Source organism: Coloeus monedula, assembly GCF_965178545.1.
Source record: "Coloeus monedula genome assembly, chromosome: 3".
NCBI classification, from domain to species: domain Eukaryota; kingdom Metazoa; phylum Chordata; class Aves; order Passeriformes; family Corvidae; genus Coloeus; species Coloeus monedula.
Window position 1 is genome coordinate 93,486,038 of NC_138783.1, and position 23,732 is coordinate 93,509,769.

General features: G+C 43.2%; 1 protein-coding gene across 4 annotated transcripts in view; it reads left to right on the forward strand.

Moving 5' to 3' along the window:
* The window catches only part of ADPRHL1 (ADP-ribosylhydrolase like 1), a 38,696-nt gene extending 24,852 nt beyond the window's left edge, over positions 1-13,844 (forward strand). The window contains exons 8-10 of one of the 4 annotated variants that reach the window (XM_082278803.1): positions 1,659-1,860; positions 8,850-9,089; positions 13,577-13,833. In XM_082278803.1, the coding sequence (XP_082134929.1) occupies positions 1,659-1,860; positions 8,850-9,089; positions 13,577-13,597 (463 nt within the window). In that variant the 3' untranslated portion in view covers positions 13,598-13,833. Of the gene's footprint in view, positions 1-1,658 lie in introns of all 4 variants that reach the window. The other 3 variants (XM_082278802.1, XM_082278804.1, XM_082278801.1) reach the window with 3 other exon arrangements.
* The last annotated feature ends 9,888 nt before the right edge of the window (positions 13,845-23,732 follow it).

Genomic DNA, 23,732 nt, shown 5'->3' on the forward strand with positions numbered 1-23,732 from the left:
TTGCTAGGAGAGGGAATGAACTAGGATATTTTTAGCCAATTATACTCTGAATTCTGGTTCTTTCTTTGTTCTGAAAATTCCCATAGTTGGGACAAATGGGCTTCTTGGTGTAACGTAGAAGCTTTGCCTCCTTGACTGTGGTCAATTTGGTAAGGGAAAGGGTGGATGATACCACCTGTGCTATGCTGAAATGTGGTTATTCCCAATCAAAACCTACAAGGTATTGTTTGTCACATTAGACATGGGCCAGTTGTCAGGCGTTTTCTTTTATTGGCCTTTAAAAATACCTACAAAGTCATTATAAATAGATCTTCTTCCATTCAAGATGGCAACTTCATCCATCTGATGAGGGATGTCATTTTCAATATGTGCACTTGAAATGCAGCCAAGCGGAATTCAAATGTCACAACCCAACTGGACGAGGACCAGCCCCTCACTTTGCAAACAGCCTCCATAATATTGCAGTGGGGGGCCGTGTCCAGTTTCTTTCAGAGGCCATAGGGTACCAGCTGCTAAGGCACAGCTGGGCCTTCCACAACCTTCCAAGCTTGACACTCCCTAAAGGATGAGACTCTTTGAAGCCTTTCTTCATTTTCTACATGTGGACTTAATTTAAAGAATTTTTTATTCCACTTCTGCTCATAAAGATTAATCCCCTCCGGGTGTGCAGGCTGCATTCTGTGCATGAAGCTATTTCACTGCACAGTGAAGTAACCTTCCAGCTTTTCATGGTGTCAGAAAGCTGACACCTCTTGATTTTTTCCTCCTAGGCCCATCTATTGTTATTGACTTCAAGCTCCAGCTTCTGTGCTGAGTTCAGTATTTTATTTAGTAACTGATCCACACCAATGAAAGCATTGCCTAAATCCCCAGCTGTCCAAAGGCCTGATTCTTCAAACAAGCAAAGGTCCAACACACCATCCTTCTTCCTCCAGATTAAAAGATGTTGTAGTCAAGGGACATTGCCAGGGTTGCTGTTGTGGTGATAGCCTTCACAAAGCAGATTTAAGAGCATAGTCCTGATGTCAGATTTGAATGCTATCAAAAAGCAAATAACAGAAACCCTGTTGTGTTTTTTCAATTCTGGGGAGGTATCTACTGACTTCTAAGCTGTACCAATAGCAAAACCCATGAATGGCACATTTGGGCCCCTCAACCTTGATATTTTGTTTTAATGGTCGGTGTCTGGTTTTATAAACCAGAGACAGAACCATGGTTTCCTGCTAACTGCAGTCTCATCATATTTATTTTTGCCTACACTTTACCTAACAAAAAAGGAAAGCAACTTCAGTGTTGCCCTCACTTTAGGACAGGGTAATACTAAACGAGGGACTAGTGGCACAGAGGAGATGCAGTGACCCCAACTAGCATTGCTTGCTTCCCAAAGTGCTTCCACTGCCCACAAAAAACAGAAGAAAGAGCTGACAGTGCTGTGTGGGACGATGTGAAGCCCTGACAGTCCTGCTACACCACGCCTCATGAAGCTTGTTGACCACTTTGCATGCTTTTTAACAGGCCACTAACATCAACTCTCTTGAGACGTTCTAAATTCAAGTGTTTTTTCCATTTCATGCGTAGCAGCATGCCATTAAAGCAAAGTAAGAAGATAGTGACAATGTTCATGACTTGAAAAGATATTTATGTTTTCTCTTGCACAGCACCAAAAGCACACACTTCTGTGGAGATGATAAGATGCTTATAGACCCTCTGGTGCTGAAGAAGAAGCTCAATAGGATGGCAACAGAGCCAGGAGCCTTTGCGGTTCTCAGCAGTCTGCTGCTATACGTCACTGAGCTCGCAGCTGGTGATCCAGAGATCAGCAACAAGAGGACAAAATGGGCAGAAGGTAAAGAAAACCAGGTGAGCTCTAACCAGCCATGTCCAGGTCCAGTCAGGGTTCAGTATCCAACCAGATTTCAGCTCTTGCGGTCCAGGTTTCTAAACAACAATCGTGAGCCGTACACCAAGAAGAGAAGAGAAGTTGGCAAACTGGTCATTAAAGAGAAGCTGTGGATGAGCAGGGCTGGTAACAAGCTGGACAGAAGTAGAGACAGGAAGGGAGATGGAAAAGCAGTGGAGGAGGATGAAGACACAGCACCCAGTGAGAGGGCAAGGTGGAGTAATGTACCTGGAAAAAACACAGTGAAGAACATCCTGAAGAAATTTTTAGCTGCTGAAGAAAAAGAAGCGAAGGAGAAGTCTCCCAGCTGGAAAAAGAAGGGAGCAAACATCAGTTTGCCAAAAATAGTCAACAAGAATTCAGTCCTGTCCAAACTGAAGGAGCAGTTTGAACAAAGTGCTCTCTGCTCAGCTGCAGAGGTGAAAGCATCCCTCTTGCGCAAAGGTGAAAGAAAGACTAAAAGCTTTCAGAGCAGAAAAACTATTCATAAGCCTGAGGTCAGAGTGCTGCGCATGGCAGCAATGACAGCCACAGGTATAAAGAGTCCAGAGTCCCAAAATTTAGTGTGCTCTATGGTCCCAGTGCCCAGACTAAGCATGGCTACAAAAATTAACCATCCCTGGAGCTGGTCGAAAAATAATGCCACAAACCAGCCTTTTGGTCAGGGAACACTACTGAATGAAAAGGAAGGATCCAACAGAGACCATGGAGAGAACAAAACACTGGCAAATGCAGCACAGGACAGGGAGGACAAAGAAGAGTTACTCGTGGCACCAGAGGCCATGTTGGATGCAAAGGACTGTGCTAAAATAGATTCCACAAACCAGGCACCCAACTTTCATCCTGTTCTAGTTAACTCTTCAACTACTCATAAAAACAAAGCTCTTGCAGACTGCATTCCTCCCTTATCAGAATGTGGTCTAGATTGTGACAGAACTAACATGCCAGCTGGGCCTGACACATCTTCACTATTGGGAATTACCAGTGTTCTGCAACTTGTTAAGGAAGACAGCCCACCTTCTGACTCGCCTGACTCTAGCACAGCTGAAGAATCCCATGAGCAAAGCCCTCAGGATACTAAACCAGGAGAGATTCCTGAAATATCGATGTATGTATACAGCTCAGAGGAAGATGACACAGAGCTCACAGAGTCAGAAAAGGATCCTTTCTTTGCAGGCCAAAAATGTTTTCCAGAGCAGAAAGCGCTGGAAAACATTCTGCCATTTTACTCTCCAAGATTTTCAGCATCTTGTGAAGTTGAGTCTCCAATGGATGATCAGCAGCTAACTGTCCTAATACCAGCTTCTGGCACAAAGCCACCAATGGTCCAAAAAGAGGCACTGGATTTAAGAGGCAAATGTTCTGAGGAAGCAAAATTTCACAGTGAAGACAAAATGTCTTCTAGCAAAAATAATAGTTATATCCCAAATATGGAGGACAAGGAGAATAAAACACCCAACAGCCAAATGCAAAATGAATTTAAAACTATGCAGCCACAGCCTCCTCAAATCAATTGTAGCTCCCAAAATAGTGTTTCCAATGTGGACATGCCAATTCCAGGTGCAAATCAGAACAAACCTATACTCTCCTCAAATGAGAGCCTGGAGCCAAAACCTGGTGCTGCAGAAGAAAAGGACACCTCTTCTCCTTTGGAAAAGACACAAAGCCCTTTGCCAGGTGACCTTGTAAAGCACAGTTCCTTTATTTCAGAAGAAGATTTGGGGACAGATAAATTATCTTCATCAAATGAAATGATGAATCACTCAAACAATCAAGCCCTGCACAGGAGTTCCTTAACTGACCTGGAGACCTGCCACAGGCCATTTGAATCTTTCATTGAGCATGAAGAGGACACTGTGGATGAGATGCCCTGGCCTGACTCTGAGGCATGGAAGTCACCCTTGTCAACCCCTTTACCAATATCAATGAGTGGGATTGCAGGACAAAGTATCCATCACACTCTTGGAAATCCTCCAGCACTTCCGCCTATTGATCTGGTGGGACAGGGAGCTGGTGGTGTGCAACATGAGCATGACAGCCATGGCTCTGAGAAGCATCCACACCCCCCTTCAGATGAGTTGACAAATGGTGGGAATGACACAATGGGGGAGAAGAAAACTATGTGTGATTTTAAGAACCAAGCGCTATTCCCAAATCATGCAACAGAAAATGAAATCTCTACTGACAAAGAGACAAATACATGTCAGAGACTTGAGAACTGTCTTTCACATTCAACCACAAAGCCAGGAAAACATGAAAATAAAACCACGCTAGCAAGAGAACCCCCATTACCCTTGGAGAAGAGCAAAACACCAACATTAGATGATACCAAAAAACAAGGATGTGATATGCTGGAAGAGAACCCAATTCCTTCATCAACTGAATTGGTCTCAGACCAAAAGAAGGATGCAAAAAGTAGAAATAAGATATCTGAACACACAAGGGATAAGCTCTTCTCCTCAGATGATGACATGAAGGATGGAAGTTATAGAATGGAGACAGAAGAGAAAGAAGAAAAAAATGTCTTGCCTAAATTTGAGCAGGAACAAGTATTCCCACCAAATGATACTGTGGATCATGATAATAACTCTTCAAAGGAGAATGATGCTCATAGACCTCAAACATCCCAGTTATCTTCATCAGAGCATGATACCAACACTCAAGGAGTGAAAAATACTGGACAGAGTTTGAAGCATCTAGCACCTCCAAGAGATTTTGTGAAACACAAACATGATATGACAGGAGATGAAGACATCTACTGCAATAATAGGAAGAACCACCTGGACTCATCAGATGAGCCAATGAAACATGCAAGTGACAGTGAAGGGCTAGAAAACACCAAGTCAGACTTCGACAATTATTCAATGCCACCAAGAAATACAGCAAGGCAAGACAATAAAACCTCTGATGAGGACAATAGCACTCTAGAGACACAGAAACAGATGTCACCAGGTGACCTTGTAAAGCCTGAAACTAAGTCAGACAAAAAAGAGGCTCAACATACCTCTGAGAAGTTCCAGTCATCTTCTTCAAACAAAGTGCCAAATTGTCAAGACAGAAGCTCTTCAAGGGAGAGGATGCAAACGACACCAGCAGCAGAAGACACTGGATCACCTGCAACAGAGGTAGTAAAAGAAGATATTGAGCAGCAGTTTTCTGGGAAGCACCAGCTACCTCCATCAAGAAAATCAGAAATGCATGAGGAAAATATTCCAGGAGACAAACAGCAAATGAGATTTGAAGATCTTCCAACACCTGATACAAATACTGCAAAAGAGAAAGACAAACTTCCAAGTTCCAGGAAGTATTCATCAGTACCACCAGAAACATTAAATAAGAAAAGAAATCAAGAAAAAATTACTCCAGAACAAAAGCAAAACCCATCAGATTCTTCAGGTTTTAAGAAGCCTGGTACTAATTCTGTAAAAAAAAAGGATGAAGATACAAATTCTGAGAAGCTGCCTTCTTCAAACAGAGTGCTGAAGCCTCAAGAAAAAAGCACTTCAGGAGAGAGGAAGCAAAAGACACCAGCAAGAGAGGACACCAGGTCACCTGAAGAAAAGGCTGTAAAAGAGAAAGATAAATACCAAGGTTCTGGGAACCATCAGTTACCTCCTTCAAGTAAATTATTGAAGCCTGAGAAAAATATTCCAGGAGGAGAAAAACCAAAAACTGTATCCAAAAGTTTTACAAAGCCTGATTTAAATGCTGTAAAACGTAAAAGCAAAGGTCCAACTTCTGGGATGTGCCAGTCCCCATACTCAAATTTGCCTGTGAAGTCTCGAGAAAATAATGCCACAGCCAAAAAGGAGCATTTGCCACCACCATATGATGAAAAACCAATGCATAAGACTGGTAGTCCAGAAAAGAAGAGGGAACCTGAGAGAAGAGAGAAATACAAGATAGGTTCTTCAGCCCAGTCAGAGAGGCACAGCAATGATGGCTCAGGAGAGGAGGGCCCTGTGATGGATTTCAGAAGCTATCAAGCTCCATTGCCAAGCAATGGCATAAACTGTAAAAGCAGTGCTGTCCCAAAAGAGACCAGTTTGTCTAATACAGAGAAATCCCCCAAATCATCCTCATCATTACATGTTGCATCAAAAGATGAGGAAAATCCTGCTGGAAATAGAGAAAAGCAGCCTGGATTTAAGAAGTACAAAGCACTCTCGTCAAAGGCTTTGGTGAGGCATGAGAAAGACGCTGCTGAAAGGGAGGGGAGTGGGCAGGCAGCTGGCAAAACAAGCGAGAAAAAAGCAGAGCTGGAGGACTGCTCTAAAGCAACACCATTCTCAAAATACACAGTGGAAAGCTACAGTGAAGGATCCTTAGATTCAGCTTTCAAACCATTGATCATTAGAGTAACTGACACATTTAAACATCACAGCTAAAAATTACAGCTGCAGCTTAGGCAAGAACTTACAACAGATCATGCTACCAATTCTCTTGATCTTTCTTTTCTTCTTTTTTCTCCAGGGCATTATATTATCATTTTTTAATCACAAGGACATTGATGTGCATCTATCAGAGATAGGTTTTTTTTCTTTCTTAAACATTAGCCTGAAGACGTGAATTAAATTAATCACTGCAAGTGAATTAGCTAATCACTGAATTAATCATCAGTTTATAAATTAAATATGAGAAGGGCTTTGAGATCAGCGCGAATTCAGCCCTGCTTCAAATTCTCTTCGCTAACTAATGGCCTTTGTTTGGAACAAAGACAACTGTTCAGGCTGAACTCTATTTGTATTTACTTGTTCTAATGAAACTCTGCTAGTACTTCTTCCAGGAATAGTGGTAGGCAGTGTAGCTTTAATTATGTCAAAAAGCACTTGTTCTAAGCTCTGCCTTTTCACAGATTAGCAGCAACTGTTGATCTATTGCTGCACTGAGTGACATTGCTAGCAGAAATAGTGAGGGAAGGAGGGGAATGCTTCATTTATCTGCAGAAAAATCCTCAAAGGACATTGATGCTACAAGGGGATTTATGGCAAATGCAAATGTTCAGCCTCATTAATATTAATGTTGGGAAAATAGTGATTTAACCTCCTCTGAAGCTATTTGCACTTTGGCCATACACTGTATGCATTATTGTTGTAAAGGTACACCATTTCAAGGGGTTCTTAATTACTGAAAATGAATATGCAACAAGTGTAAGAGCTCAAAAAAGCTCGACTCTGAAAGGCCATGAGGACAAGGTAAGCCAGAGTGGCTCAACACTTTGACATGGCAATTCAGCTCTTCCTGGGACATCTGTCCCACTCCAAATGCTGGGGCACACAGACATGAGGCAGGTGCCTCAGCTCACATTTAAAGTCTTAGGAAGTCTTTATTTTACAGTGCAATGTGAAATAGAGCAGTAAAAAGCAGCCAGTGTCACTGAATCCTACTAATGCAGTATGATTTTTTGTGTTTACAATAATAGCCTCTTCTGCAAAAAGTTTGTGTGTGATGAATGTTGTTTTGGAGAAGGGAGGGCAGGGTTGCTGCCTTGGGTGTCTTAGTTAAGCCGTGACAGACAGAACGTCCCACAGCACCAACTCTCCCATACACGAGTTTAGCTTAGCATTGTAGCCACGCATTCATATTAAAACCTACTGTGGAGGAACCCTAAAGGCATATCCTAAGGATCCAACTTCAGGAGGAGAGAGGGTTTGTACAAACAAGGTCCTGCTTCCCCGTGGCAGTGAATTCCCTTCCATTTTTATGATGCTCTCCATGACCACACTCCGCCGCTGAGGGTTGGCTGTTCCTTAAACCCAGGTTGGCAGAATGCCCCCACCCACTGCCATCAAGAGACTAAGGACAAGAACAGGCTGGCAGCAAGCTGAGATCAAACCCGTTTGTCAGCACAATGCACACAAGTCACGTAAGTGACAACTGGGCTGGCCCGGTCGGGGACATGTGAACATCGTGTTTCCTGACCACTGAAGAGGCTTAAACTTTGACTTCTTTTTCCTTCCCAACCTGCCAAGAATTAGGCTTTCTGGCATCTGGAGGGTCACAAAATGAAAACTGCATTTGTATATCACACTCCAGTCCTCAAAAACTAAAATAGATTTTATTGGAGATACAACACTGCCCTTACACACAGAGGTTTACTTCACCCACCAAGCTGTTACAAGCTGGCAAACATAAAAGCCACTTTGTACTAAACCTAAAGCCTAATTTACTTTTTCTTGTCCATTATTTCATTTCACATTTGAGAAAAGTCCTTAAAGCATAGAGCATTTGCAACAGACTTGAATAAAAAATTCTCTATTAGCTGGCTTCTCCTGCCTGCACAGGAGAATCACAGAATCACAGAATCGCTGTGGTTGGGAAAGATATCTAAGACTATTGTGTCCACCCATTACCCAGCACTGCCAAGTCCACCACTAAACCATGTCCCTAAGCATCACATCCACATATTTTTTGAACACTTCCAGGGATCGTGGCTCCACCATTTCCCTGGTCAGCCTGTGCCAATGCCTGACACCCATTTTAGCGAAGAAAGTTTTCTTATATCTAATCTATACCTCCCCTAGCACAACTTGAGACCATTTCCTCTGGTCCTATTGCTTGTTACTTGTGAGAAGAGACCAATACCCAGCTCACTACAACCACCTTTCAAGTAGTTCTAGAGAGCGATGAGGTCCCTCCTCAGTTTCCTTTTCTCCAGGCTAAACACCCTCAGCAGGTCCTCACCAGACTTGTGCTCCAGACCCTTTACCAGCTCCATTGCCCTTCTCTGGACATGCTCCAGTTCCACAATGTCCTTCTTATAGCAAGAAGCCCAAAACTGGGCACAGGATTTGAGGTGTGGCCTCTCCAGTGTTGAGTACAAGGGGGACAATCACTGCCCTGGTCCTGCTGGCCACACTATTGCTGATACAGGCCAGGATGCCCTTGGCCTTCTTGGCCACCTGGGCACACTCTAGCTCATGTTTACCCCCAGGTCCTTTTCTTCCAGGCACCTTTCCAGCCTCTCTGTCCTGTAGCTCTGCCTGGGGTTATTGTGACCCAAGGCAGGACCTGGCACTTTGCCTTGATGAACCTCGCACCATTGATGTTGGCCCATGGATCCAGCCTGTCCAGACTCCTCTGCAGAGCCTTCCTGCCCTCCAGCAGATCAACACTCCTGCCCAGCTTGGTGGTGCCTGTGAACTGTCTGAGAGTGGGCTCAATCCCCTTGTCCAGATCATTGATAAAGGTATTAAACAGGACTGGACCCAGTACTGAGCCCTGGGGAACACCATGGGTGACCCAACACCAGATGGATGCCAATTCCATTCACTCTCACCCTCTGGGCCTGGCCATCCATTTGTTTTTTTACCCAGCAAACACTTCACCCATCCTAGCCATGAGCAGCTGGTTCCTCCAGGACAATGCTGTGGAAAATGGTGTCAAAGGCTTTATTAAAGTCTAGTTAGACAACATACTCAGTTTTTCCCTTACCCACTAGACAGGTCACCTTCTCATAGGGGGAGTTTTAATTAATCTTATTAGAATTTAATTATTCTAATTAGAAGCCACCTTAATTATTCTTCAGCTAACATTGGGCGGGGGGGGGAACACTGCCCCTTATTCACACCTGGAAATATTATTCCTCTGTAACAAATTGAAGAGCTCTTGTCTCTGGCAGAAAGTTAGACATATTAAGCAGGTGTTTCCCAGCAGAGCTTGTCCTTGGGCACCAGGAGGCCCTTAAGTCTTTCAGTTTACACCTGCCTTGTTTGTTTTTCTCAATAGAGATGCAACACTAGCAGACTAAGATGCAGCATCCTGTGTTCAGGACAAGCCAGGCAGAGTCATCTTGTGGGGGTCAATTTTAGGTTGTTGCATGCCTTAATCTCTGCTGGTAAGATAAAACATCCCTCCAAGTCAAATGACCCTCCCCAAAGTACACTTAAAACCTGACATAGATTTGAATTAAACGCATCCTTATGGGTAAAGCCTCACTTAAGGAAATCACTTCATTCTGGGATTTAGCACACTTAACCCTTCAGGAAAGAAGAGACCAATGCCATACAAATTCCAGTGGTGATGGAGCAGTAGAGTACTGGTGTGCCTTGCAGTAAACAAGTCACTGCAGACCATGTGGGCAGGAAATTTAGCACTGGTGATAAGCAAAGAAATGCCAGAAATTAGTATTTCAGAAAGAAAACATGTTTGAGGAGTGATATATTCATCTATGCTGGGGTGCCAGGTGTGCGAATGGCCAGGCTTCAACTCTGATGAGACCCTTTCTGATGCAATAGAAAACAGTTTAATTCACAGTGTCCAGTAGTCCTTCACAGATTTTTTACCCCCAGGAGCAGAAGCCTTGTGCCCCTGCTATCCTTTAGGCACATCTCTCACTCCATCACAGGAGAGGCAGTGAAGGGAGCCCTCCCAGCTGCTGTTTCAATTTGTCTGACCTAATAACAGATGCTTTTGAGGCATCTGCCAGCACATCTCTTGGCTTTTGTGGTTCTGGACAATGGGTGTAATTCCGTGCAGTTCTATTCCTTTTCCATACTACAGAGCTCTGTTTTACTGATATACAGTTCTCAAGGCAAGCATCTCTCAAGGTCACTGGAGGAATTAGATCCTTAGCCTATACTAAAGGTAGCAGGAATTTTTTTTTTGTAATGCTTCCTTAAAGCACTGGCTTAGCTATAGACACAGATACACAATCACAACCAGGCCAGGAACAGGGAATATAAAAAAAAAAAAAGCCCAGGTAGACAAGGTTTCTCAAGGTTCCCCCTCTATGGTGACGTATTTTGAAATTTCATATTCTTACGGAATTAGACTCTCATGGAAAGAGATTTTTTAAGGAGACTGGGAAAAATTAATGACAATGTTATTGCTTCAAGCATAGTCCATTGCTTTTGAGTCTCCAAAGTGTAGCTTTCCAGAAGCTTTTGAAACCCTTAATAAAAGAGGCATTTAAGGGGAGTCCAAACTCTGAGCTGGAGCTGGGGTATCTGAAGGGTCCCATCTGCAGAAGCAGGTCTGAGGGGGGCTCAGTAGTTAGTGGTGGGTAGAGGTTGAGGCAACAGTAAACCAGGCAGGCTCCCAGTACCAGCCATCAGTAAAGTCCTTCAGACTTTTTATGTCCTCTCTAATTACACCATAGTCAAATTTCCCCGAGCCCTTCTTCTTGGCAGGACACCTGCCAGATGGGCTTAGTAATACAGAAACCACTAAAGGATTGCTTTGGGGTGATTTGGATAGTCAAGCTTGGACCTGGCCCATCAGTGTGATGATACAGTCCTCTTCACAGTGCTTGTCAAGTGCCCACCATCTCCAGCAGCCCCACTCATCCTCCCACATTTCTGACTGAAGGACAAACCTCTGCCTTTGGTCCCCAAACTCAGAAAAAGTTCAACTGCCCTCTGTATGCGCCTCTCTCTCCCTCCATCTCCTGCAGCAATGCAGTCCTTGACTGAGGCACTTGGGTCTGACTGGGACAAACCCAGGCCTCAGAGCCCAGGTTTGCAAAGAGACCATCACTTTCTCCAAAAGTTTAATGAAGTGAAAGTACTGCCTATATTTCTGGGACTTCAGGTGCTAGGAGAGCTCAGAGGCCCCATGGGAGAGCTCCCTCTCCCCCCAGTTCAGGAAGGGCTGCTCAGCTGTGCTGGATGAGCATTGTCTCTATACAAGTACAACAAAGAGCTCCTCATTGATTTTTTTTATTTTTCAAATTTAAAAAGGGCACATAAAGCATAGCTATTCATAGAAAAAGAAGCCCAAACCCTGTGAAAGTTTACCCCATGGAAGAGCACGGGCCAGTGCTGTATCATGAGACACGACTGGTCCACTGCAGTGTCAGGGAATGTGTCACTGCTTTTACCCAGACACTGAAACCAGGAAGAAATAGTTGTCCCAGTAGTGCTGTCTGATTCCAAATTGTTCAAATGAAATGAAAAAAATTAACGAATGCACATTTTTTTGCTCTGAACTTAGTGAAATAACTTAGTAATTGATCACCATCTTCTTCAGTTGGATAACCTTTAACACATCACACATGACAAGAAAGATAGAGACCAAGACCTCAGGTTGTACCATCTGACTCAGGTTTCCCCCTTTGTACTATTTTGGATGTCAATGGAACTGGTAAAAGAAGAAAGCACTAAAGATAACAGCAGAGACCTCATATCCCAGCACACGGGACTATTGAGCATCTGTCCCAGGCACAAGATGCCGCAGATGAAATGCGGGCTGCTGACAGTAGAAACGCCCCACCTAATGGTTGAATTTATAAAGCAGGCTGCAGGCAAGCAGTGGTGAAAGCCGAGGAAAAATAGTGCCAGGAATAGTGGGAAAATTTAGGGAAACATTTCTTCTTTTATTCCTGTGCCACTATGGACGCCATCCAAAAGAAGATTTCTGGTCGATCAGAGAAATCTGACAAGTAATAACTGGGATCCTTATGGATTTTGGGGCAGAGGGTTTCTCTGGAACACTAAAGTAAATCTCTGTTACCTGAGAAATGAGCACAGGGATATGTATTACCAGCAAAACAGTTTTAACTATTGCGCTCACAATGTGGTTTCCAAAATGTATTAGGTCCTGTGAGCTTTATTTCTCCTTTTCATTTCCATAAATCTTTTTATAGAATTGAAATATTTTTCACTCCGTGATGAGAATTTAGGAAAAAATAGGGGGAAAAAAAGCTTGCTGGGTATCGACTTTCCTGCCAACTAAAAGACTTTTTGTATACTGAATAACCAAAGAATCAGCTGGCCAGTATTTTACCTCTTATGACCTGAAGGGCCTGAAAGACTTTAGGGAATTGCTACACACCTCCTGTTACTGCTCTTGGTAGTAACCTCAATGTGTCCTCAGTTGTAGGTGCAAGAACAACTTTGTAAGATGGTGGGATTTTCATTTGGTGAACAAGCACTGCAGCAGGCTCTCAATGGTGCTTGTCATGCAACAGCAGGAATGTAGTGCCAGAGGGAAAAATCACTGGGAAAGTAAAGCCATAAAAATCTATAATGCACTGAACTGGTTATCCTCAAAAAGCCACCAAATAGCTGTCATGGGCTGTGTTTTAAAAAATTGATAGTGACCCTGAATATTCAAAAAGGGGCATCTTATCATAGATCTGATTTTTGGGGAAAGTGGTCAGCATTTTCTCTCCGAAAATCAAGATTCTTTCATATGATGCCTCCTGTTAGGCAACCAAAGCCCCTTCTAAATAGATTTACCCAGGTTCCTGAAATACAGGAGAGTTTCATGGGCACCTACTTGCCCCTGCACCTACAAAAGAAAAGCATGTAAGCAAAAAAACTGGTGTGCAGGGATGGCCAGCTCCCTGCAGCCCTGTAGGTGAATGCAGCCAGCGCCTTGCTTCTACCACAAGGAATTGCAACCACCTTCTGCAGGCTGCACACCTTCTTTGACCTGCACAATGCCAGTTGCTGCAGTTGCTGCAGTTGCTGCAGTTGCTGCAGTTGCTGGTTGAGATGCAGTCTAAAAAGCAGGTGAGTCCTTCCCATTGCTGTGCTTCCCAAGACTTCTGTAAGGAATCAAAGAAAGAAACCTTTTGGACACTTCAGAGCCAGTCCATACTTCTCAAGAAACAACTGTGAAGTCAAATTACATCATCAGAAATCCTTGTGTCCCTTGGGATTTGTACCAATACAATGGACTATCAAAAGGCAGTTCTGGATTGCTAACCCAGAGATCTTTCATTCTTCTCAGGAATGGGAACAGTGCAGGTAGCAGTGATCCAAACACCCAAATAAGGTCCCACCAAATGTATCCCAACTCTAACTGTCTCCAAGCTCCAGGACACTTATTCCAGAAGACCAGAAATACCCAAAAGACATCTTCCTTATTAACTCATTTAAATTACACACATCATGTGACAAGAAAGTCTGTACCATTGTCATGGCATACAGATTTCTTAATAAAACTATTCTCCTCCTCAGATGGGTTCCTTATTTGTACTACTGGGTCTTACTTGTGTGTTGGGAAGATTAAAATAGTAAAAGCATATAAAGTAACAATCTTGTATTCATTCTGTCATTATCAGGGAAGGAGCATGAGAAATAAAGACAAGGAGCACCTGTAAATGTCTCATCAGTATACAAACTGTTTTCCTTACGCCCAAGAGAGCTGACGCATGCCAAGTTTCATGTGACAGCTGGGAATAGGTAGAAAATATGGAACATTAATTACACAAATGGCATGGCTTTGAAAAGAGCTCAGCAAACTACATTTTCTGCAGCTTGTTCCCTGCTGCCCTTTCCGTGCTGGCTCCTCAGACATGGGCAAAGGAAAGACTGTGTGTCAGGGAGGTGGCTCTGGCCATTGAAATAGGAGCAGTGACGGGCTAAGGACTGGGTTGGTTGGACCAACTTCCTTCTCCTATGCTGCCAATAGAGGAGGGCTGGCTGGCCAGGGCTGCAGGACCTGACATGACTGCCTGTCTTGCCTTTGCTTGGTGAGGGCAGTTTTTAAATGCACACCTGAAACAAACCCGGTGCTGTGGCAGGGCTGAATCAAGTTTCGCTACCTGTGGTTCAAGGCTGGCAGAAGAAGTGAGTAATTTGTTGATGAAATCAGTATGTTAGAACTGTGGAAAGGCCTCATGCAGCTACTCCTTCACATATAACCTTTGAGGAAAACAGCTTTTACTGTTGAGATTGCCAGATGCTGTTCTCCCCAGAACATGAAACTCCAGCAAAACTGAACCTTTGAACATAGAAATACAGTTACCCACTGAGTAGTCCAGTGTGACCAGCAAGCATTCCAGCCCTGCCTGCTGCTCAGCCAGAACATTTGGGCAAACCTGGAGCTAGTCTGTGAGGGGCAAACCCTGGGGAGACCCTTGACACTTCCTCTGGGCCTTTGTTCTGCTCCCACAAATGCCACTGAAGGGAAGAGAAAGATCTTGCTGAGGGTTCACCCTGCCCCATCTGAAGATATTCTGGAGGAGCCAAGTTCAGTTCTGTTCCTTCTTGTCACAAACTGTCTGTGAAATCATTGGTAATTAATTCATCCATGTGTCCTGCCTGCAAAACAGAAGATGTACTTCACAGGCAGCAGGAAGCTGAGGTGACAGCTGTGGCCAGGGTCCAGCAGGCATCCAGCCTGGAGCCACTGCCTGGATGTGAACAGCACAAGGAAACCAGGACAATTCACCATTGTGCATCTGACTCCTTTTCCAAAACCACCACCACTGATCCTCACTCCCCTTTGGCTTTTCCAGTGCTATTTCTCCAGGAGACATACATAGGTGACACTGAGTGGGACACTGTGGTGGAGAGGGAACAAGCTGTGGTGGGAGACAGCCCATGTGAGCACACAGGTCATCAGAGAAAACACCTACAAAGGCAGCACTTTTTCAGCTTTAGGTTTAACTGAGTTACAATTCCCCTATTTTTACCCAAACCAATGCGAACAATTGCTCAGGGACTTGTGATGTTCTTCTGGTGTTTTTCTTCACAGACTCTATGTGTCAAAACCCATGTTTGAAAAAGGTACAAAGAGTGCATGTAAATTGTGTGGAAACACAATTCCCAGCAGAAGCTCAATGTCAGTAAGAATTAAAAGAAACAGACTTGTGTTAGTACCCCATGAAACCAAACACTTAAGCCCAAGGGACTCCTAAGGAAATATAATGAAAATACAGTTAAGTCTTGATTTTGTCCCCCGCCTCCAATGCAGAAGGCTTTTTGATGTCAAGAGAATCGGCCTTGGTCTATGCCTTGCTTCTCCCCTTGTGTAAGGGGAAGGAATGACTCTTCCCCTCACCATGTCTTTATACACTTAAGTTCTTTGGGTCATGGCAGTCTGCAACAAGCATATGGATGCAGATGTGCTACCCTTCTGACTGCAACCAAGAGCTCACCTGATGTTTCCAGGCAATGTGAAAACTCAATCTGAATACTGCAGCTATTATTTTCTATTACCTTCAGTCCCCTGTTTTCAGAATGCACCTGGAAGCAGATACGTGGCAGAGGTACAACATCTGGGTGCTTCCCTTTCAAACAAGCTAACGCTGAGGCTTAGTTTTGAATTAAAAATTTGGTTCACTGTCTTCTTTAAATATTTTTTTTTAAAAATAGGTGGACACTGCTCTCCAGTATATACCACCAGTGCCCAACTTGAGACAAACAGAAATGCAAAATCAGGTCTTTCTTTATTCTTTCTTCTTTAGAAACCCAGGTTTAAATGAAAAATAATCTCGGGGCCTGAAGTACAATGACATAACTGCGCAGTTCCAGGGGCTGAAGAAAGTTCAACTTTACTTCTGAAGGCCGTGAAATCACAACAGCCTCCATGAAGGTTGTTGAAATTTCTCTTTCAGTGTTCTGTGACTAATGAAAGATTGCAAGAGTGTATTAAGTCAAGCAGCAGGTTGACTGAAGGCCAATAGGACCCTGAAGCTTTGGTAGGTTCTCTAGGCAGCCCCTCGTCTGGTGGCTGCCCTCCATGTAACCCTATGACTGTAGAACAGATTCCTCCACAGCAGAAGCTCCAGGTAAGACAAGACCACAACAAAACCTCTGGTAAGAGCCAGAAGAGGCCATGAAAGGCAGGCTTGGGTCTCACCCACAGCTGCTGGGACCAGCGGGGCCAAATGTGTGGCAAACTGGGGAGACAGGGCAGTAGGTGTTTCTCATTAATGCTCATTCTCATTAATTCTCATTTCTCATTAATGCTCAATTTCTCATAAATGCCACATGATGGTATTTAGGGTGTGGCTTACAGGGGAGGGCTGCAAATTCTTTGGTTTCTCTGGAATGCTTTCAAACCTTTCTGTTGCTGCAGGACCTAGGCTATGTGTGTTTTCCTTTCAACAGCTTAGAGATAGCTTTTATTCAAAATGGGGGGAAACTAAGGTTGCCTCAGTTTCCTCTTGGGTTTTTGTTTGAGGGCTGAATGGAAGCATTATTATGAAAATGAAAAATTTTCTTCAGGTTTTGACTTTCTATGGTTAATTGGATACAACTGTGATTCAAAAGCACTACAAAATAACCACTGAAATAAGGTAAATGTTCTCCCTAAGATTTATTTCAAATAGACAAATGCATTCCAATAATATTGTTCCAGCCTGGCAAAGAAAGCGCAAACTTCCTGAAATACTATATTTTAGTATCTTTAAAAACTAAAACATATTCTCATGGCAAAAATGTGCTTATGAAACAGTATGTTCTAATCACAACTGTGTCTCATGGGACAAAAAAGTGCTGATTTTAAGTAGCTGGGGGAGGGTGTTAAGGCCTGGCTGGGAAGCTTGTTCTCTCTCCTTGCTGCTGAGACCAGACATGAGTTATGAGGGTAGAAGAAGCCTGCTGCAGAAGAACATCAAGTATATATATATATATATATTTTTTTTTTTTTTTTTTTTTACATTTTTTAAGCAATCCAGGTTCTGGGGATAGGATTAAGCTCCAGAGACAGACATTCTAAACTTCTTTGGGATAACACCCAGAGAGCGACTTCCTTTTGTTAAATGGCGCACGAAAGAGAGGGAAATCCTAAGACCACCATAAGCAAGGGGTCCCTGAGCTTGCGGGGCTGTTTTTTCCCCGTTCTTGGCGAGTTGCCTCACTGGCCTGCAGATGGCGAGTTTGCCACGTGGAGATGTGTCTTTTTGCTGACAAGGAAAAGCCCTGCGTCCTTAAGGGAGTCTGAAAAACAAATTCTGCCTGAAGATGATAGCTAAGAGTTAACTCTTCACCCTGCCCAACAGTTCTCCCACAATGCTTCATTTTGCGTGCATGACCAGCTGTTTACCAGGCATGAGGATATTGCCCCGAAGATGGTAATACCAGTACTTCAGCTGATCATTAAACATTACCCCTTGTAACAGAAATAGGGATCTTTACTACCCACTTCAGCAGCAACCACAGTCCACAGCACAAAATCATTAAATCTGCTCTTCCAGGAGGTGGAGCAACATGTATATGATGACCATCTGATCATTTTCTGGTCCCCCCTACAGTCTTTAGTAATACAAAGACATGAATTAAGAGATACCCATATTGACTGACTCCAAAGGTCCCACAGCAAGCTCCACAATTAAGACTCAAGCAATGACTTGCAGCATTACTGATCTCTGTGCCACATTGAGTTAAATTCTCCAAGGAGTTCAAAAATTTTGAGTCTGGGCCCCACCAAATCACCATGTATTTCTAGGAAAATATGTTTTTCACATCTGTCTTTTCAAAATCCATGTTTGTGTTTTAAACTCATCTGGAATCTTTCACCAATCCACAAAACAAAAATTATGAATACTTCACAAAAGTAAAAATCAGATGTTACAAAGAGTACTTTTAATAGACAAAGGAATATACATTTTTCCCTCAGTGCCCACATGGAAACTGCTAAGCTCATCCTGTGACACATACGTTTCCTATTGTTGGCTTCCCTCTCTTCCTTTCCACTTTCCTATTTTTCCCCTTACATTTCTGTCTTGTTCAAGGGCTACATAATGAGACTGGAACATGAATCATGTGTTTCCAAGAAACATAGAGAACTTGCTCTCTGGGTCAATTTTTCCAGTTATTGTTCAATAAAGACTCCTGAGCCCTCCCAAGAGCCTCATGAGAAAGAATTTCTTTCCAACATGCAGCTGCTCATTAATTCCTGGGAAAACCCTGAAAACAAACAGAGTTTTCAGTAACGTAGTAATCTTTCCATTCTTAAGTTTCAGTGCTATTTTGTTAAAGAAAGCACTCATAGATATTAAAAAAACTCCAACATTTTGAATCTGCTATTTTGATCAGCTACACAAATCACACATATACTGCATTCTGGCAGCAAACCTCAATTTTGGTGAGAATTGGGTGCTCGAATAACTAAATAACTGAAATACTGGGGGAAGTGGGGAAGGCATTTCTACCCCTCCTGTTCTCTAGGGCAGTACCCCACTTATCCTTGGATACCTTGGGATTTTTCCCTCTGCCACCACCCCAGCTGCAGGAGGAGCCTGGTAAGGAAGGCTGAGTCATCTGCACCTTGGAGCCCTGGGCAGCACAAAGGACAGGCAGCTGGTGCTACTGCCAGTATTGCTGCAAAGCAGGTGGCAGCATCCTCTCTGACATTCCCAGCATGGCAGAAGGATGCTTCCTCAGCTGTCAGACCATAAATGCACAGCACACAAGCCAGGCCTGTTATACTTGCACCAGGGCTGAGCTCTGCCATCGTGTTCATCTCTACCAGCCACACAACTATAAGAGCTGTGTTCTGTAATGCAACCATGATCCAAAATTTCATATAAACACCAGCCTCCTCTTGCTCTGCCACTGCTGCCACTGTCCCCCACCCTTGCCCATGGGAATGGGTGGGTTTTGCAAGAACCTGGACACATACACGAGTGTATTTGCCCATGGCTTTCCCTCTGCTCATCTAACACCCAATGCTGCAGGGCTGCTGCCATGACAGGAGCTGTCTTGGGGCTGCTGCAGGGCAATCAGCAGCTCCATGACAATCAGGAGCTGTGGAGCATAGAAGATGGTGTAGGCTTCCTACAGTCCCAGGAAAGGAGAAATGCACAGCAAAGGCTGAGTGGAAAGAAAGAGGAAACTTTGATTTATGCTCAGAAGAGCATGTTGCTGGCAAAGAGCAGCACTTGGTAACTCATCCCTCCAGCAATCCAGAGACTCTACTTCATTCCTAGATTTTAATAGCTTGCCTTTGACCCCACAACAGTTTGTGAGTCGTGTGGGCAAAGCTAAGGGGAACAGAGGCAATACCTCCATCGCATATTTTACCAGCCTGGGGCATTCCCTTTGCAGACACAGCACTTTTTGGCTGATAAAACTCAGCAATTTTGGCTGACTAAACCTCCTCTCCTTGCTGCAAGGCCTTTAATGCCATTTTCTCTGCCTTTCCTGATGCACACAGGGCTTCCAGGCTCAGTTGCCAGTGAAGTTGCCACAGGGATGGAGGAGTACCAAATCATGGAGGTCTTAAAGCCCTATTACCACTTGGCACAGAGTGTACTTTTTATTTTATAGGATGGAAATCATTCAACTGCTTTTCCAGATTATTGCAGACAAAAATAATCTCAGGGTCTGGTTGTCATTTAGATGATGTGGTTGTGCAGGGCTGAAAGCAAGACTGCACCACTGGCAATCTCTCTAAGAAGAGCACAGGCTCTTCCATGTCACACAAGCCATTTTTGGAGTTCCCCTCTCTTCCTGCCTCCCCACCCCCCACCCCCCCTCCCAATTTCTGCAAAGTTCTCCCACTTCAGGGCAAAAGGTGGATTTGGGAGCGCTGGGTTAATGGTTGGACTCAACTATCTTAAAGGTCATTTCCATCTGAAATGATGCCCTGATACTTTTGTCATGTGTAGATGGAAGGATTCCATGGCACATCCTGGCCAGAATAAAGTAATGCCTGGTTCTCTAACACTTAAAAGGTGGTGTTGGAGAGTTTCTTTGATTCCCAGTTTTGGTGACACTAATATTCTGTGATTCTATGTTGTGTCTGAAGTGGGCTCAGTAACTGCACTGAGCACAAACCAACAGCTAAGTGGCTTTGCCTAATTGGAGCCCTTGCATTTTGTAGGTTCTGGCTCTTTCTTTCCCTTTTCCACAGTTGACAAAGTCTGGATGGTATTTTGCTGAGATCAACAATCAAATCCTCCACAATTTGCTTCAAGGCACTTTTGACACTCATTGATAGTGTCTGCACAGTGATTTCTTTGGGTGTTATTCTACTGCAGGCGTAGATCAAAGTGCTCTCTCTGACTCCCCCCTGCTTACCACTCAACTTGCATTCCCCAGCCACCACAGCCAGTCGGAAACTTTTCTAATGAGGCTGCTTTATCACTTATGAACATTATCATTATCAGCACTGTAGATCTGTGAGTGAACAGCTTGCTAGTAGTAAATGGTGATAAGAAAGACACCCTTGGCAAAGGCAGATGGAATTTTGCCTTGCAATATCTCCCTTACTCTGGGCCAGCTCAGGATGCCCCTTTTACAAATGTGGGTCTATATGGCAAATGTGTTCGCATGTCTCCTGCCAGAGATTACAGAGTCTTCTTCTTTGCTTTTTGCACCATCCAGTAATGGGGGAGACAGGTTTCTTTGTAGGGATTGCTTTGCTTCCCGAAATCTTAGAAGGATCACAGAATAACAATAAAATGAAGTCAATGGGAAATCATGGTTTCTGTCCACAACACACACAAAACATAAAAAGTCAGAATTTTGTAGAAAAGTCATTCACTCCATTAAATTGTAAGAACTAAAGGCTGTAAAATTACTCTCAGGACTAATTTCTGAAAGGAAAAGAGAGGCAAAGTAAAAGTGTAATTCAATTTGATGGAAACAAAAAGAATTATTTACTTTTTATTATTATTTGCCAAGCACAGGCTTTAATTAAATCCTGAGAGCTGCACATGATGTCACTGGCTCTAGGAACGTGGCTGTCTCTTCTGGCAGTCATTAGTGTTGTTGGTATGTACAACAGGTCTTCTAAAAATAGTCATGTTCAAATTAGAGCTGCAAAAACCCTGATGCAGTGATTCTCTGTGGTGTCCTGTGTCATCTCTCCTCACATTTGTCAAAGACAGATTTTGTCTCACCTTCTTCTAAACTACTTTTACTAATCTTTAATAGTACAGACCATCAACTCAATTACTGTATTGCAGTATGTGTGTTCAGGGAGGAGATCCAACATGCCTTTGTTTCTCAGTTTAATTAAAGGTAAGTGGTAAAATGGAAGTGACAAGATAAGCATCTTGCATGTCCTTTTTATAATATTTTAGCGTTCACAGCTTTGCTCCTTGCAATCATCTGCTGCAAATTTCTCAAATATTATTTGATGTTACTCCACTGGTTTTCAAAATTGTTTAGCAAGAAATGTTAAATGCAGCCTGGACTCAGACAACTGAAAGTAGCTCTGTGAGTCAGGGGAGTGCAAGTTGCAAAAGCCAGTAACTGCACAGGAGGATGTATTTACAAAAGGTACTGAAGGGTGCTGGAGCAGCAAATCAGACCATTGAAAAGCTAAGGCCAGACATTGATTCTTATGTAAGTGTTACCTAACTGTTACTTCTTCCCGGAAATCAGTCCACTAGAGCTGTCTTTTGTTTCATTACAAATGATCCTTTGTGAGGACCCTCGACAACAACTGAGAGTTTTTTAAGTACTGTTTATTATCACTACATGAGCTTGACTGCAAGGATCAGCTTTAGCTTTCTCTCCTGGGAATATGAAAGGTATTGTCAGGGACATAATATCACTGCTGTGGGAAACACAACACCTTGTTAATCCTGCATTTGTTTCATGCTAGAACCTACACTGTGAACCATGACCACCCCTTGTAGTAACCACACAGCAGTACTCTAAAATACAGCCAGTGCAATCAGAAGAACCACCAGTGTTTGTCATGCTCATGAATACTGTGTGCACTTGGAAAGCTGAGTCCTCCCCAGAAGAGGACTTCCAAGAGTCCCCTCTTTCTTTTCCTTTTTTTTTCTTCCTTTTTTTTCTTTTCTAAAGCACTGAGTGAATCTAAGGAAGTTCTCGGCAAGGTGTCCCTGTTCCTGGTATCCGACCATTTGATTCTCATCTTGCATATGGGTGCTAGACTTGCAACTTTGCTGTGAGCAATAATTGATCCTGTGATGTGCAGGGGGGAAATTCTGCATTATTCTGCACAATATCCAATGCACCAGAAGGTTTTGTGTACCAGGTGGAAGGCTGAACTTGCTTTTGTTCTACTTGCAGCTCCTTCATGTTTAATTTCCCTTACTACTCAGATGCAAAGTAAAACTGTGACTATAACTTCACATTTGCGATTTGACCTGCTTTAATGAACAGCCCCCGCTTTAATGTACAGCTGCCGCCTCTATTTTTTGTAACACACGCAAAGAAATGCCACATGAGAGACAGAGCAGCCACATATAATTCATTTTATGAGAGCCAGTTCGTTCCTTCAAGCAGAGACTGGGTATTTCTGGCTAGGAGGAGTGCTAGATCTTCCCAGCACTGTTTCTTCTGGATCAGCAACTCTGTATTGCGCCTTGGAAGGCTCCAAGAGTTAGGTGGGTTTCAGAGCTGGGCACTGGAGCTGGAGAGAGAAGCTACCTTTTTTCTTGAGTGAAGGCCTGAGTGACAGATTTTCACACTGGAGGAGAATCATCTCTTCTTGAGTGATTCTTACACTCTCTCTGATCCTCGACTGCCACAGCTGCTTGAACCCCAGGGGCTAGAACAGGATGAAACAAAGAACTGAAATTATTAAGAGACATGAAGAACACTCAGCCCATTCTGTTGACTTCTGTGGGATTGAATCTGACCTTTCTTTCTTGAAAAGTGTTTCATTTATACAAACTAATCTGTTGCCCACACATAAAGAAACATTAAATTCTCCAAGTCTGTAATTCTCAACAAACTTTTTTACAGGGTGTTTATGCTGCCTTCGAAATACAAAAACCTGTGTCTGAGAGAGGACATAGTAGTTAAGAGAATTGCAGCTGGAATTGCTTATACAGTCATTCTTTAGAATTCTAGATTGTTTCATCACACGTAGATATCATGTCCTAAACTGTAACTGAGTGTGGCAGAGAATCAGGGCCCCTACAAGGCATGTCCACAACTCTTATGGTCAATTCTAAGTATTACTTATGTATTTTGGTGAGTTGATTTACATCTACACATGGATTATAACTACAGTCAATTTTTCATCAACAATGTTCCATCAATATCTAATAAGAGAACAATTGTGCTTTTGCAACCATATAAAAAATTACTTTGCATAGACCAGGAAAGATAATAATTATCATAAAGCTTACTTGACTGTGTTCAGAAAATTAGCAACTGCTCAGGGAGGACTGGCAGTGGCAAGATGTCATGTAAAAGGAAATTATAAAAATAAGACAATTGGA